At 54.6% G+C, this 14,863-nt stretch overlaps 1 protein-coding gene across 1 annotated transcript; it reads left to right on the top strand.

Annotated features, from left to right (window-relative positions):
- Nucleotides 1-1,750: 1,750 nt before the first annotated feature.
- Nucleotides 1,751-13,967, top strand: LOC139174690 (transmembrane protease serine 13-like). The gene is given in 18 exon segments (XM_070765203.1): nucleotides 1,751-1,783; nucleotides 1,994-2,102; nucleotides 3,136-3,184; nucleotides 3,186-3,279; nucleotides 3,355-3,449; nucleotides 4,649-4,732; nucleotides 4,734-4,897; nucleotides 5,297-5,419; nucleotides 8,915-9,037; nucleotides 9,145-9,274; nucleotides 9,712-9,804; nucleotides 10,763-10,806; nucleotides 11,119-11,278; nucleotides 11,784-11,956; nucleotides 12,107-12,205; nucleotides 12,341-12,483; nucleotides 13,148-13,300; nucleotides 13,904-13,967. Coding segments are annotated over 18 exon segments (1,884 nt in total). The 3' UTR covers nucleotides 13,919-13,967.
- The last annotated feature ends 896 nt before the right edge of the window (nucleotides 13,968-14,863 follow it).

Genomic DNA, 14,863 nt, shown 5'->3' on the forward strand with positions numbered 1-14,863 from the left:
CCCGGCAGTCCTAGCTTTGCTCTAGCATGAAAGTCAGCCGGCCTCCCACCTGCCCCGGTTGCCAGAGGGAGCCTTAGAGGCGTTCGGTTTTCGGGCTCCCATCCCGACTTCCGAGGCTGAGCCTGGGGTCTTCCTCCCGTCCCGTGAGAACTGCCGCCTCCCAAAGCCTTTTGGGGGAGCTGTGGGGTCCTCCACTCCGAGGCCGTTTCTGATCCCCACCGCTTGGGCAATTGGCCGCCCGGCTACCCTCCCTTGGGGCTCTTTCGGCGGTCAAAGGTCGCGAGGCTGCATGCAAGAGCGTCCCGGGAATCCGCCGGTCCAGCCTCCAGAACTGACCAGCGGGCAGCAGGAGTCGGGAGCGGCGCGCCTCAGCATTCCGCCCTTTCCCTTTTGGGCGGCCGATAAAGAGAGCGGCGCCAGGGAGGATGCGGCTCGTTCCGTTTCCCTCCCACCCCCCATGACGCCTCTGACTGGCCTGTTTTCCGCAGCCGGACTTCCCGCGGCACGGAGGAGGACTTGAGGTGGGCCGAAGCCGAGCTCCTTCCGCCAAGGCCTCTTCCCATCAGCCTCCTTTGGCCCCACCCCCCACCCCCGAAAAGCGCCCCCGGGAAGCAGCGGGGAAAGCCGCCCCTCAGAGCCCTGGCCCTTCCTGGGCTGCCACAAGGGCCACGGAGCGCGGGCCTCCTAAAGTGTGGCTCCGTGGGTCCAAACTGCCAGCTGAGCTTCGGTGGAAGGGCAGGCTGGGGCTTGTTCCGTGGCCCCCCTGCAGGAAAAGGCAGCTGTGTCCCTGGTGGCAGGGCTGGTTCTGCCTGGCCGCCTTCCAGTGGGCGAGTGGGGGGTCCTCCTGGCCCAGCCGGGCGGTTGAGGAGGAAGAGGGGGAGACCGCAGGCCCAGCCTCGTTCCAGCTGGAGCCTTGGGGTGCTTTTTCTGACAGCCCTCCAACCAGTGTTCTTGGCAATTGAAAGTCTTTTTTAAGTTTTTTGACCATATTACCATAATTGGATTCTAAATAAATAAATAAATAAATTCTAAATAAATAAATAAATAAATAAATAAATAAATAAATAAATAAATAAATAAATAAATAAATAAATAAATAAATAAATTGTGCAGAAGGGGTTTCGCCCGTCTCTTCCCAGCCTGACCTTTGGTCCAGGGGTCACCTGGTGGTCTCCCATCTGACTACTAATCTGGACTGTCCTTGTTTGATTTCTTCCAGGGAAACAAATAATGGTCCCTGAAGTCCACCATCCCCTCCTTCGCTGCTCCAGTTGGTGACCCGTCAGGAAGTGGACATTCCCTAGTTTAATTGTGCTGGATGAAAAAACAACTTTCTAAAAGTTCCCTGAATTTCAACCTCACTAAATTATTATAAGAAAGAGATTAAAATCTGTCCCACTTGTCCTCAGAGAGAGAATGATTTCATAAACGTGTCTCATGTTTCCCTTTTGAGAAAGAAACAGAAACAGAAAACCCCCAAATGTTGTAATTGTTCTGCTCTGAGGAATCTGTTCAGTCTACTTCCCAATTTTGTTCATGTTCCAGTTGAGCGGTTCCCCCCTGAGAAATGGTCACCACATCTGGACCCAGATCCGTTTCCTCCTCCTCCACCAGTAGCCGTTCCACTTTCAGTTCCTTCACGGCCTCAGGATCACACCGGCTTCTTCAGAGTTGGCAAAAGAGGGACGGAAACGCCTCATCCGTTCAACGGCCTCTGCTCAGTGCAGATCTATGCGCGGGAAGCTCTGGAATGAGACGCACCAGCTCGTACTGCCTGGAGACGGTAGGAAGAGGACTGGGTGACTTTCGGTTTGTCTATTGCTACCAATAAAACTCTGGTTCCAACTTCCAAGCAGCCAGTCAACAACTTTGCTGTGCTTAAGTCCCATCAGAGACTCTCAGCTGGTCATTAGAACGTCCCATGAAGCGTCCCACGAATTGAGCGCCACACGCGCATTGCGTGCCTCACTGGACCTCTTTCCTCTGACTCCAGGAACATCTTCATCGCAGCCTGCAGATGTGTGGCCGTGCTCTCTCCCCCCAGCTCCAGCTGTGCTTGGTACAGTCTCCTTGTCAGCAACACTTTACTGCCAGCAGTCACGGTGCGATGCCTCTTCCGCAGACGGGAGACCCCTCGCCTCTATCCGCTGACCTCTTCTCCAAACCAGAATTATGCTGGCTAGGGCCTTTTAATTTCTCCTCTAGTCCCCACCCTCCAGGGCTGCTGGTGGGTTAGTGCCATCATCCACAACTTCCCCCTTCACAGGTTCGTCTCCATCTTCGCACTCCAGGAGAGGCAGCTGGTGTCTCATTTAGCCGAGACCCTGTGAAACCCCCTCCCATTCTGCTGACAGAAGCCATGTTGCTTGTTTCCATTACAAGCACCAACCCCTAACAAACCACGATGCACAACTCCTCTAGATCTAGGACAAGCTCTCCCTGGGTTTCTCTTCTCTCTGGTTTCTCTGGCCTTCTCTCAGGACTCGGCCCCTAACCTATCAGAGTGTCCACAGTGTGACTATTTTGAGACAACCCAGGATCAAAATACAGTAAACAGAGGTTTGTCTTTGAAATAGTGATTTATCTACAAGGAATATATACATACACATACTAGGCAAAGACAGGCAATCAATCATCAACTATACTGTGGAAGTGTGCGCGCACACACACACACACACACACCCACACACACCCTCAAAGGGCCAATCTTATATTACAGCCTCTTAAAGGGGTAGCAATCAGATAATCTTGCTGACTCTTTGCTACCCTGACATCATCGTTACAGTATTACAACTTTACAGCAGTTGGTCAGCTATTAAGTCACCATTGCCCTGAGGAGAAGCCTTTGGCCCCTTCCACCAGTCCAGGGTTCCAGAAACGCCCTCCTGCCCACCTCTTTGAGTGGCAGCCAATCTGGTGGGTGGGAAGTAGGGGCCCCTGTTTTCTCCTCCTCACCCTTCCTGCTCTCCTGAGTCCGGTTCTGCCTTTGGGGGTCCTCCCTCCCTCCCTCCCTCCCTCCCTCCCTCGGGGGCAGAGCAGCTCAGGGTCCTGGCCAGGGGGCAGCAGCATTTGCCCAGGCTCTCGTCTGAGGCCCCACGGAGCAGCCAGGAGGAAATCCCCATTTCTCTGGGCCAGGGAGGATCCGAAGCCAGCCGCCCTCAGAAACCTGGCAGGGAGGCTGGGCTGAGTGGTCTTTCAGGTCAGGCCAGTTTCTCCCCTGCCTGGCTCTGGAGGTTGCCACACTCAGCTAGCAGGGAGGGTGCTAGGCAGGTAAGACAGGTAAGCTGCCTCTCAGCGCAGTTGTCCCATAGCTACCTTGTGGGTTGGATGCTGGCAAACCTCTGAAGCTCCCAGGCTCTCTGCGGCCCAGGGAGGGGGCCGTGGCCCTTGAAAGGCTGCAGTGACCCACCAGGGTTGCTGATGGGAAGAGGCCATGGAGCAGCCCCCGCGCTGGGTGAGTTGGCTCAGGGAGGGAGGGGGGAAGAAGCTGCTGGTCCCTCCCTGGAGCCCCAGAGGGGAAGGAGGGGTGGGCTGAGGTCTCCAGCAGTCCTGGGACTGGGAGCCTCACAGGGGGAGGGCCACCTCCCCCATCAATCCTGCATCCTCAGTGCTGGGCAGCATCATGCAAATCCTCCGGCCGGGGGCTCTCACCGTCCTTGGGGGTGGGGGAGGCTGCAGGGCCAGAACAGACGCCAGGCCGCGTCTCTGTTCTCTGACCCCTGGGTGGCCGCTTCTTTCTTCCAGCCAAGCCTCTCGAGAGCATTTGCAGGCCCTTTCGTTTTCGTGTAGTATCTAAACTGCCGAGAATAAGTTGGCAGGAGTGGCCACTCCGCCCTGAACTCAGACCCTGGCAGGCTTGAACGATGGGCCCTATAACAACAACAGTGTGAAATTTAAGGTGGGGAAAAGCAAAGTGCAGCCTGCGGCTCAGACAGTAGCTGTGGGAGGAATCTCGGAGTCCGAGTGGACCATCACTTCAACATGAGCCAGAAAGGTCCGGCGGCAGCAGTCAAGAAAACGAATACAATCCTTGGTTGTAGAAACAGAGGCACAGAGTCACATGAAGTGATGGGGCCACTTCAGGAACCTTTAATCAGGCCACACCTGCAATGCTGCCTCCAGTTTTGCTCATATTACAAAAAAGGGGCTGAGACTTTGGGAAAAGTTCAAAGAGCAACTAAGGCGACTAAAGTTCTTCAGACTGAAGCACGTGAAGAACGGTTGCAGGAATTTGTTTGGATGGTCTAGAGACAAGAAGGACTTGTGGGGAGGATATTTGAGGGGCTGCCACGAAGAGGAGGGGTCAATTCCAGAGCCCCAGAAGGACAAGAAACAATAGATGGAAACTAATCAAGGAGAGAAGCAATATGGAATTAAGGAGAAACTGCCTAACACTGAGGACGACCACTGGAATGGCCATCAGAAGTTGTGGGTGATTCAGCCAGAAGGACCTACCTTGCCCCCTTGCCCCCTTGCCTGAAGACAGCTTCTGGCAAGGATAGTGCCGGACGGTGTCCTAATTCAGGCAGCTGGAAACTGGGTCTCCACAAAGAAAGGGGCCAATTCCTTGGCCAAGGGGCCACTCCAGAAATGGCTCGTGGCCCTGCAATGCCTTGGCTATGAATGGCAAGCATGCTGGGGGGGAAAGAGGGGGCTTAGGACCACCACTCCTGTTCGGATGCGTCCAAACTTCGATCCTTGGATCTCTTTTCTAACTTTGGTCTTCTTTGCCCACAGGAGGGTCCACTCCCTGGCCAGGAGGTCCTGAGCCCTGTCCTCCATGCATTTCCACCCGCTGCCTCTCGGGGGGGCCCATCAGGTGAGACCATTCGAGGTGCCGCCCTCAGACCTTAAGCTGCAGAAACCAGACCAAGCTCCCCGCCCTGCGTAGCTGGTGAAATCCAAGTGGTAAAAACCTGCAGGAACCTCCTAATGGGGGGGGGGGGATGCATATGTCCAGTCAGTGAAGCAGTGGAAGTGATGTGCCGGTGCCTGGAGGCTATTGGGGTCTGGATGGGTGTCAACAGACTCAAACTCAACCCTGATAAGAGGCAGTGGCTGTGGGTTCTGCCTCCCAAGAACAATTCCATCTGTCCGTCCATAACCCTGGGGGGGGGAATTATTGACCACCTCAGAGAGGGTCCGCAACTTGGGCGTCCTCCTCGATCCACAGCTCACATTAGAGAACCATCTTTCAGCTGTGGCGAGGGGGGCGTTTGCCCAGGTCCGCCTGGTGCACCCCTTGCTGCTCAGCCCCCAGCCCTCCATCTCTGGCTTCTCCCACAACTCTTCCTTTCGCCACCCACAGCTGCCTCCAGCCACACGGCCGAGATGTTCTGGGGAATGGGCCCGAAGAGGGTGGCCCTCATCGCCTGCCTCCTCGTCCTCATCGCGCTGTTGGTGGCCCTCATCCTGCTCTGTGAGTCCCCCCCCCATTTCTCTTGGTGATCAGAGTAGGAGGCCCAGCCCCCTCCCCGTGGCAGGATCCCCCTTGCCATTCTAGACGAAGGGCCACCCGATTCCTTCTTTAAAGCCTCCGCCCATGGGGCACCCACAGCGCCAGGAGGGAAGCCGTTCCACGGGTTAAGGAAGCTTCCACCGCGACTTCTGGTCCTGCCCTCTGCTTGGCTTGCTTGCAACTGAGCGTGTGCAGGAATGCCCACGTTTCAACATCAGTCCGCTGGCTGCCCTGGCTGCCCATTGGACTCCGGGCCCAATTGGCAGTGCTGGTTATGACCCACAAAGCCCTACGTGGCTTAGGACCAGACTCCCTTCGGGACCACCTCCTGCCTCGTGCGTCCCAGCGGCCAGGGGGGTCCCACAGACTTGGCCTTCTCCAGGTCCCGTCAGCCAGACAATGTCAACTGGAGGGGCCCAGGGAAAGAGCCTTCTCTGTGGTGGCCCCGGCCCTCTGGAACGAACTCCCTCCAGACATTCATACCACCCCCTCCCTCCTGGTCTTTCGTAAGGCTTTAAGACCCTACTTTTACTGGCAGGCAGGGGGGCTGTGAGTGACGAGGCTGTCTCCGGCCAATACGAGATACGATTGCATTGGACGAACGTGTGTGGATTATTTTGAAATGTTTTAGTAAATTTTCATATGTTATAGTTATTTCCTATATATCGTTATATTTAATGTTGTATGCCACCCTGAGTCACCTCGAGAAGGGCGGCATAGACATCGAATGAGTGAATGAATGAATGAATGAATGAGGGTGGGCAGGGGGTCTTTCCAGCTATGCAGACATTCCCTGCTGGTATCTGGGGCTCAGTCGAAAGAGCCAGGTCTCTTTGGTGGCCAAAGGAATGACCAGCAGACTTCGCATTGCTGGAGAGGTCAGGTTCCACGAAGGAAGGCGTGATCATACTGTGGCTGTGGCTGGGGTGGCTCTGCCTTTGTAGAGCCGCAATGCTCTTCTGTGGCCCCTCCTCACTTTTCTCTTGCCCCCGGGTCCCTCGTTGGGAGGATCAATCTCAGACTCACCCCCAGCAGGGTTACTTTCTCTTTCCCCCTCCTCCCATGCTGGCTCAAAAGCTGCTCTGCCCCCATTGTAGGCAAAAAACCCCGTATCTCGCCTGAATCTCTTTCTCATGGCGGGAAGGGAAGGCGGAGGGGGCCAAAGGCTGGGCAGAGACCCTTCCTGAGCAGGGGTTGTGTGTGCGTGCGTGCGTGTGTGTGTGTGTGTCCCCAGCCTTTTCTCCTTCTCAGAGATTCACAGACCCCCACCATGATTTCTGAACAAGGAAAGAGGCTTCTCTGGAACCGAGAGAGGGGTGGGAGCTGGTCCCACATTTCCAGGTGATGACTCTGCAGAGCCTCAAGGAGAAAGCCTGGTTAAGACCTGATTATTTTAAAAAAATAATCTTTATTGGTTTTATTAAAAACAAAAAGACAAACCGACATACAAACATATACATTTACATATAACATGTAATATGCATTTGATGTGTGTATTAATCATGGACGTCAATTATTTCATTGACACTTTCATTTTACGGTTTATTGGTACTGTATCCTTGTATTTTCCTATGTACAGTACTTATTATTTATATTAGAATCATTCTTATTCACTCTTACTAGCATAGTATATTATATTCAATTTATTGTTACATTAAAACATTTTTTTTCTTTTTCAACAATTCTTTCGTTTGATTAATCCATAATAACTAAATATGTGAATATCCTCACGGTTCCTTCCAGTCGGTACAGAAAGTGGGTCACTATTGTTCCCTGTGGTGTCTTACTTTGTGAGGTGTCATTCTAGCAATTTTTGGTATTTGTTCTGCCTTAACCAGCTCTACCACCTGTCCCAGGTTTTACAGAATTCCAGCTCCTCTTTGTTCTCCCAGTGAAAACGTACTCATTTCTGCACAATCATATTTAATATAGTTGGGATTCATTCAGATTTCCAGTTTTGTGCATATATAATTCTGACTGCTGTTGTACTATGTAAAATTAGGTATCTCTCTACTTTTGTCCTCTTCTCTCTAAAGATACCTAATAAGAAAAGTTCCGGCTTTAAGGGAATCGTTTGAGAGGTAATTTGTTCTAGACTGTTTTTGACTTTATTCCAGAAGTTCCTCACCTCAGGGCAGGTCCACCAGAGGTGGTGCTATGTTCCCAATTCTTTTTTTACGTTACCATCATCTTGGAGAGAGTTTTGGAAATGTTTTTGCCAATCGTGCTGGGGGGAGACACCACCGGTAAAACATTTTATATGTGTTTTCTTTATATGCTATTGCCAATGTTAATTTATAATTTACATTCCAAATTTCCTCCCATTCAGTTAGATTAATTGGGTAATCAAAATTTTGGGCCCGTGCGATCATCAATCCTTTTACCACCTCTTTGTGTAGGTTGTATTGAAGTAGGAAGTTGTATGGTTTGGAGAGATTTTTTTCCTCTGTGCCCAATAGTTTTCTATCTAATTTATTAGTTTTTTGGAACCCATAATTTGTTTTATCTTTGTTATATTTTGTTTGGAGTCTGGACCTGTAAGTAGTGCCACCAATCAAGTTATATTCCTTTTTCTTTGAGTTCTTACTTTGACTTCAGATCACCATGTTCATCTAAGAGATGTTACGTTGCTATCTTGTTTACATCTATCAAGTTCAGATATATGACTGCTTCTGTTACTGAAATCCATTTTGGGACATTGCAATAGTGTTTCTTCCTTATTTCTATCCAAATGTTTAGTAAGTTTTTTCCGTCTCAACTGCTGGTTTTAATAGCATGGACAATGAGGTGAGAAATGAACAGACCACCAAAGACCACCATTTCTGGGCCACAAATCAGAGGGATTCTGCTAGTATCCTTTGCATCATCATATTTTACTTAAAGGCAAACGTTCACAGGCTGCCGCTGACTTCATCAGACATATGGATAAAGTTTTGTGGTCAGAAACGATGCTACCAGGCTCAATGTGATTTTGGGATACCTTGGACAAACACAGTTGTCCTTTAAAACTCCTCCCCCGCAGAGGCTCGTTGGTGGTGACACCTGCACACCATCACAATGCTGGGGAATGATCTCTGGCACGAAGGCTGCTTCCAACTCTCTGCAGGAGCCTCTGGAGGGAACCTGCCTGCCTGCCACCCGCTGCCTAATAACGATGAGAACCGGGGACTTGTGCAGCTGGGGGGGGGGCAGGCATTCCTCCTTGCAGTATAGACAGGACACAGTTGATCCAAAGAGGGAGGGGCTGAGAAGCTGCCATCCGTAGCCTTCGGGAGAAGGGAAACTGAGGCTGCACACAGGAAGGTCAACAAGTCCCTTGTTTGTTTGTTTCTCTCCCTTCCCACGTGGACAGAGGTTCCCTGCTTGGTGGTCTGGATTCTTTTTCTGGGAAAGGAATAGGAAATAGCCCCCTACCTAAAAACTCACCTGAGCCTCTGGCTTGTGTCCCCCTCCCAGTTTTGCTCTGGAGGTCCAGCACAGGCATCGTGTACAAGCAGCCCGCGGAGAGCTGCAGTGACCACGCTGTGCGGTGCGATGGGGTCCCCGACTGTTCTCAGAGGAGTGACGAACTGGACTGTGGTAAGCCGGAAGGTCTCGGGCAGCCGGGGGAGGGGCCTCGGGCCAAGGGGCTGGGAGACGCCCAGGAATGCCCACGCGGGCTCCTTCCGTCCTCCCCTGCTCTGCAGTGCGCTTCGGGTGGAACCAGTCCGTGCTCCACGTCTACTCAGGGTCAGAGAGCGCGTGGCTGCCCGTCTGCAGCCAGGCCTGGACCGAGGCCTTCTCCCGAAAGACCTGCCAACAGCTCGGATTCCTGAAGTAATTCTGGGCCTCCTTGTAAGGTGGGGAGGGAGGCCACAGAGGGAGGGAGGGGACCGCCTGCCTTCCCTTGGCCTCTGGGGCTTGCTTGGCTGGTCCCGGGTCACGTGCAGAGTGCCCTGGTGGGAAAAAGGATGCTTGCGGACTGCACTCCTTCAGATGAATGGGCTGGGGGGGGGCTTGTGGTGAGGAAAAGAGACGTGGCTGTGGGCAAACTGAGCATCCTGGTGGGGGTGGGGGCTGCATGCTGTGCCAGGGATGTTATGAAGTACAGATAATGTTCAGTTTTTAGTCACTGTCCACTCCTGGTCGAGCCGTGTCCATGGCGGCCTGGCCTGGCGGGTGTGCTGGGGAGCCGCTCCACAGCTTCCCCGGGCAGCCAAGCCCCCCACCCCAGGCAGCCCCCCTTCAGCCGCCGCTCTCTCCTGCCTCCCTAGCGCTTCCAACACAGAATACGTCCCGCTGGTGCCCTCTGGCGAGAGCCTTGTGGCCGGAGAGATGCGCAAGACCATCCAGCAGAGCCTCAACAGGTAACGAGTGGGCTGCTGGGGGTGAGGTGGTGGGTTGGAAGGAAGCCCCCTCCCTCGTGGCCCCCACCGAGTGCTGGCAGGCCCATGCCATTCAGGGCAGGCGGACCCTGGGGGCTCCCTGGATGCCAAGGACAGCCTGGTCTGCTAGGGCCAATGCTGCACAGTGGGGGGGGGCTTGAATGAGTGTCCCTGACCCCCCCAGGGGCCACAGAGACCTGGTAAGGGTAAGGCTTGTGATTCATTGAAGACGCATCAATGCCCAGGCACCAAGGCAAAGAAAACTTTCAGTCTTCCAACTGAGACACGAGATGAAAACCCTGGCTGACCTCTGGCGGCCGTGTTCATTATTTGGCCAAAACGTGCTGAGGACAGGGGGCTGCACCTTTCTCAAGATAGTTTGCCACCAGGCTGTGCCCCGTGGTTCCCGAAGGCCTCCACCCCAGCCCCTCAAGAGAATAATGAGGAACATTCTCACCTCGCCTAGCGTGGCCCTCCAGAGCGAGGGTCACTCCTAGTGGCCAGTTAAGCCCTCAGAGTCCTGCTTGGGGGGGGGCTTAGTCCTCCTGCCTGGAATCAGCATGCGAAGGGCTTTTCTGCCAACACCCAGACTCTGCTGCCACTTGGCACCTGGCTCTCTGGCGCTCCCCCCCCAAGGCCTCCCCTGCCCCCCTCTGCCCTCACTCTAGCCTGACAGGTGCCACTCGGTGCAGGCAGGGGCTGCAGATCTGCTCCCGAGAGGCCTCGAGCCCTTCGCCCTCGGGCCCACCGGTGGGAAGCCCCTGCCCCTCACTGCTCTCTGGAGCTTTCCTCTGGCGGGGCCCTCGACAGTGGCCCTTCCTCCCAGACAGGCAGACCGACTCGGGGTGGGGTCTGAGGTCTCCCCGTGGCTGGTGAAAGGCCCCGTTGGCCGCAGACTCGGCTCCTCTCTCCCCCTCTGCTTTATTCTTCTCCTCTGCAGCTCCTGGTGCCCTTCTGCAAAGCACGTTTCTCTCCGGTGCACAAGTAAGGGGCCAGAGGGGGCTGGGAGGGGTGGGCCTGCCTCCAAGACCCCGAGGGAGGGGCTTCTGGACCTCTGCTGTGCCCTCGTTGAAGAGGGACCAGGCCGCACTCCCCCGCCTCCTTCCTCAAGCTCCCGTCCCCTTGAAAAGCCATGGCGGAGAGCCACCCGTGGAAACTGCGGGTGTGCGCTTGGGGGCTGGGCTGATAAAGGAGGGAGGGGCCTCGCATGCCTCTCCACTCCAGGTGGGCCGGTAAGGCACAGGGGTCTGTGCTCCTGCCCCCCCAACGGAGGCTCCTGGGCCTTTCTCCCTGCAGACTGTGGGCAGCGGACATCCAGCCGCATTGTGGGAGGCGCCGAAGCATCGGCCAGCAAATGGCCCTGGCAGGTCAGCCTCCAGTACGGCTCTGCGCACATCTGTGGTGGCACGGTCATTGATGCGCAGTGGGTGCTGACCGCAGCCCACTGCTTCTTCATGTAAGGCCAGCTTCGAGAGGAGCCTGGGAGGGCGGAGGGATGGATGGAAGCCGGTGGGAGGGAAGCCCCCCACCCGGAAGTGGGCCAGGAGAGTCAGACCCCTGGTGCTCTGCGGCGTCATTTGAGGGCAACAGCCCCACCCCTATAACGGTCTCATTCTCACCAGCGTCTTCTCTTGGGTCAATTTTCTGTCTCAATTTGAATAACTAAATGACTGATTTTAATATATTGGGATTTTAGTTTGTAATTTTTTTAATTAATTAGATTTGTTGTTGCATTGTTTATATTGTATCTTGTGAGCCACCCCGAGTCTTTAGAGAAGGGCGGCATACAAATCTAATTAATAATAATAATAATAATAATAATAATAATAATAATAATAATAAATTGGATTGTAGAGGATCGGGGTTGATTCCCACGGCCCCCGTCTCAGAGAAATCTCTCCCTGGACATCTGTGCTCTGGGCCAGAGACCCCTGCAACCTTTTGCCTCTGGACTTTTTCAGAAACAGCGTGAAAATCCTGGATGAATGGAAGGTCCATGCCGGGACCTCCGACCTCACGCAGACGAAGGAAGGGGTCCTGGTCACTGAGGTCATCATCAATGCTAACTACAGCGATGAGTACGATGACTATGACATTGCCCTGGTGAAGCTGTCCCAGCCCTTGGCCCTCTCAGGTGAAGTCTTCGGAGGGGGCGGCATACAAATCTAATAAATAATAATAATAATAATAAATAATAATCGCCTTGGGCGGCTCAGCTCAGCAGGGCTAGTGGGCCGGTTGCCTTTGGTGCGAGGGGGGGCTCACTCGCTTCTCCCTTTTCCAGCTCAGGTTCGGCCAGCCTGCCTTCCCATGTCAGGCCAAAGGTTTCTCCCCGGGAGGGCCTGCTTCATCACCGGCTTTGGCAAAACCAGTGAAAGTGAAGGTGAGGGGGGCCGAGGGGGCGAGGAGTGAGGTGGGGACGCCTTAGCTGTCCTATCTGGGATTCCGGGACCAAGCCCGATCCCAGCATGGGCAGCCGATGGCTCTCCTTCCGTGACGTACTTCTGGCCCTGTGCAGAGAACACATCGCCCGTCCTGCGGGAAGCAGAAGTGAGGATCATTGACTATCGGCTCTGCAGCAGCCGCAACGTCTACGAGGGTCTCCTGACCCCCCGCATGATGTGTGCTGGGTTTTTGCAGGGGGGCAAAGACTCTTGCCAGGTAAAAGGGGTTTTCTTGCTTGGAGAGAAAGTGGAAGAGTTAGACTGATGCAACCAGTCTGTTACAAGTCTGCCAGACTTTAGTGACGTGTACGTTTCCCCACACCAACTGAGCGAGAGACGAGGGAAGGTTATTGGAAAAGGAAGCTGCTCCCCCAGTCGGAGTTCCTGGGTGGAAACTGCTTAAATTCAAATACTTAATACGCAACACCATCCTTTCTGGCAACCCCCCCTGATATCTTGCACACTTGCAGAGGACTTTTGAACTTGGGGGAGAGCAGTTGTATTCTGCCCCCCCAAACGCTCCTTTGCGCCCCCCCCCCCCATGGAATGGCTCTTCCAAATTCAGAATTACCATTGCTATTAGTTTTAAAGTACTTGAATGTGCTACATCTTAATCATGTAAAATTAGCTTTACAATTATTTTATTGCTGTGATTTTAAAAATATTATACAAATGTGACAGGATAGCTTTCAAACTATATCTGTAGTTTAAGGTACTAATCTTAAAATGAAACCATGAAACACCCCCCCCCTTTCTGTCATCCCCGCTGAGCACAATATTGTTTCAGAAAATAATTTCTGAAGAAATGACCAAACCCCAGAATGCCAGGTGGGGATTGTGACACCCCCCCCGATCCCTAATGCCCGTTTCTCTCTGCCTAGGGTGACAGCGGTGGCCCCCTGGTTTGTCAGGACAGTCATCGGTGGTACTTGGCTGGGGTCACCAGCTGGGGAACCGGCTGTGGGCAGCGAAACAAGCCAGGCGTCTATTCCCAAGTGACCAAGTATCTGGGCTGGATTTACAGCCGGATGGAGGTGAGAGGCCCTGGCTCGCCTGCCTTAAGGGGAGGCCCAGAGGGGAGTTCGGGTGGCGTGCAGGCCCAGAGGGGAGGGGCACGGAAAGAAGCTAGAGCCCCCACGGCCCTGGCACGCTCGATGAAGGGCCCTCCTGGCCTGGCAGGGGTTGGGCTTAGGCCTGGCTGCTCTCTGGGAGATGCGCTGGGGCTCCCCCCCCCTTTCCCAGGGAGCCTCCAAGCCCAGCGCCTCCACCCTTTCCCTGGGCGGCTCTGGGGGGGGGCAGGTAAGCAGAAAGGTCCAGCAGTTGGAACTTCCCCTCCAGCTCAGATGGCGCATAACTGGGCGGTGTGGGGGTGGAGCCTTCCTTTCTCTCAGAAGAGGGGAGGGGGCTTCAGCTGCCTTAGGGCACAGCCAAGGAAGGTTCCCCTCCCAAGGGCTGGGCCAGGTGACCCATTCAGGCCGGGTTGAGGGGTCACTGCAGACTCAAGCGGCAGTCCAGGGACAGCATGCTGGCCGAAGGGAGGCTACTCTGCGGCCAGGAGGGGTTTCCTCCCACGAGGCCTGTGGCCCCTCCTAGCCTTGCTCAGGAACCTCCCCCCTTTTCCCCGTCTTGCCTTGCAGAGCCAGACCCCCTAGAAGAGGACAGCCACGCCCCTTTCTGGGGAAGCGGAAGACGATCATGAAGGTGGGGCGGCCGCACCCTCTTGCCTTGGACCCCCATGGGGCAGCCGGGTTCCCCCCAGGGTTCTCGGACCCCCTCGGCTGCTTTTGGAACCAGCTGGGGACTCTGGCTGGAAGGATGTGTCTGGGGCCATAGCCAGACCCGCTGGGGCAGGGCGGGGTGCACTTGCACTGTGCGAGGGCCCTTCAGAAAGCCCCCCCCCCGCATGGGCACCGGCAGAGAGTGCTGACTGCCAGGCCCCCTGTGACCCTCCCCAGGGCAGGATCCGCCTGGCAGCACCACAGGCCTCTCCACTTGGGTGCTTCTGTGCCTTGGCCTTGGCGGCTCACAGTCTTTCCACTCCCCAGGCACACAGCGCCTCCCCCCTCCCTCTCTCGCCTTTTGCTGAACAGGAACACCTTCTCTGCCGGAAATGGACCTGCCAGTTTGGGCCTTCCCACTTTCTTTACCCCCCCCCCATCTGCTTCTCTGAATTATGGTGGCAGCTGCCCCCCCTCCCCCCTTGCTGCCTCCCCTCTCTCTCTCCGTCCTTTTCTCTCTCTCTCATTCTCTCATTCTTTTTTCTCTCTCCCTCTCTCCCTCCGTCCTTTTCTCTCTCTCTCATTCTCTCTCTCTTTCCCCCTCCCTGTCCTCTTGTCTCTCTGTCTCTCATTCTCTCTCTCTTTCTTCCTCCTTGTCCTCTTCTCTCTCTCTCCGTCCTTTTCTCTCTCTCTCTCATTCTCTCTTTCTTCCTCCTTGTCCTCTTCTCTCTCTCTCATTCTCTCATTCTCTTTTTTTCTCTCTCTCCCTCTCTCCCTCCGTCCTTTTCTCTCTCTCTCATTCTCTCTCTCTTTCCCCCTCCCTGTCCTCTTGTCTCTCTGTCTCTCATTCTCTCTCTCTTTCTTCCTCCTTGTCCTCTT

The sequence above is a fragment of the Erythrolamprus reginae genome, chromosome 12 (assembly GCF_031021105.1).
Source record: "Erythrolamprus reginae isolate rEryReg1 chromosome 12, rEryReg1.hap1, whole genome shotgun sequence".
Lineage (NCBI taxonomy): Eukaryota > Metazoa > Chordata > Lepidosauria > Squamata > Dipsadidae > Erythrolamprus > Erythrolamprus reginae.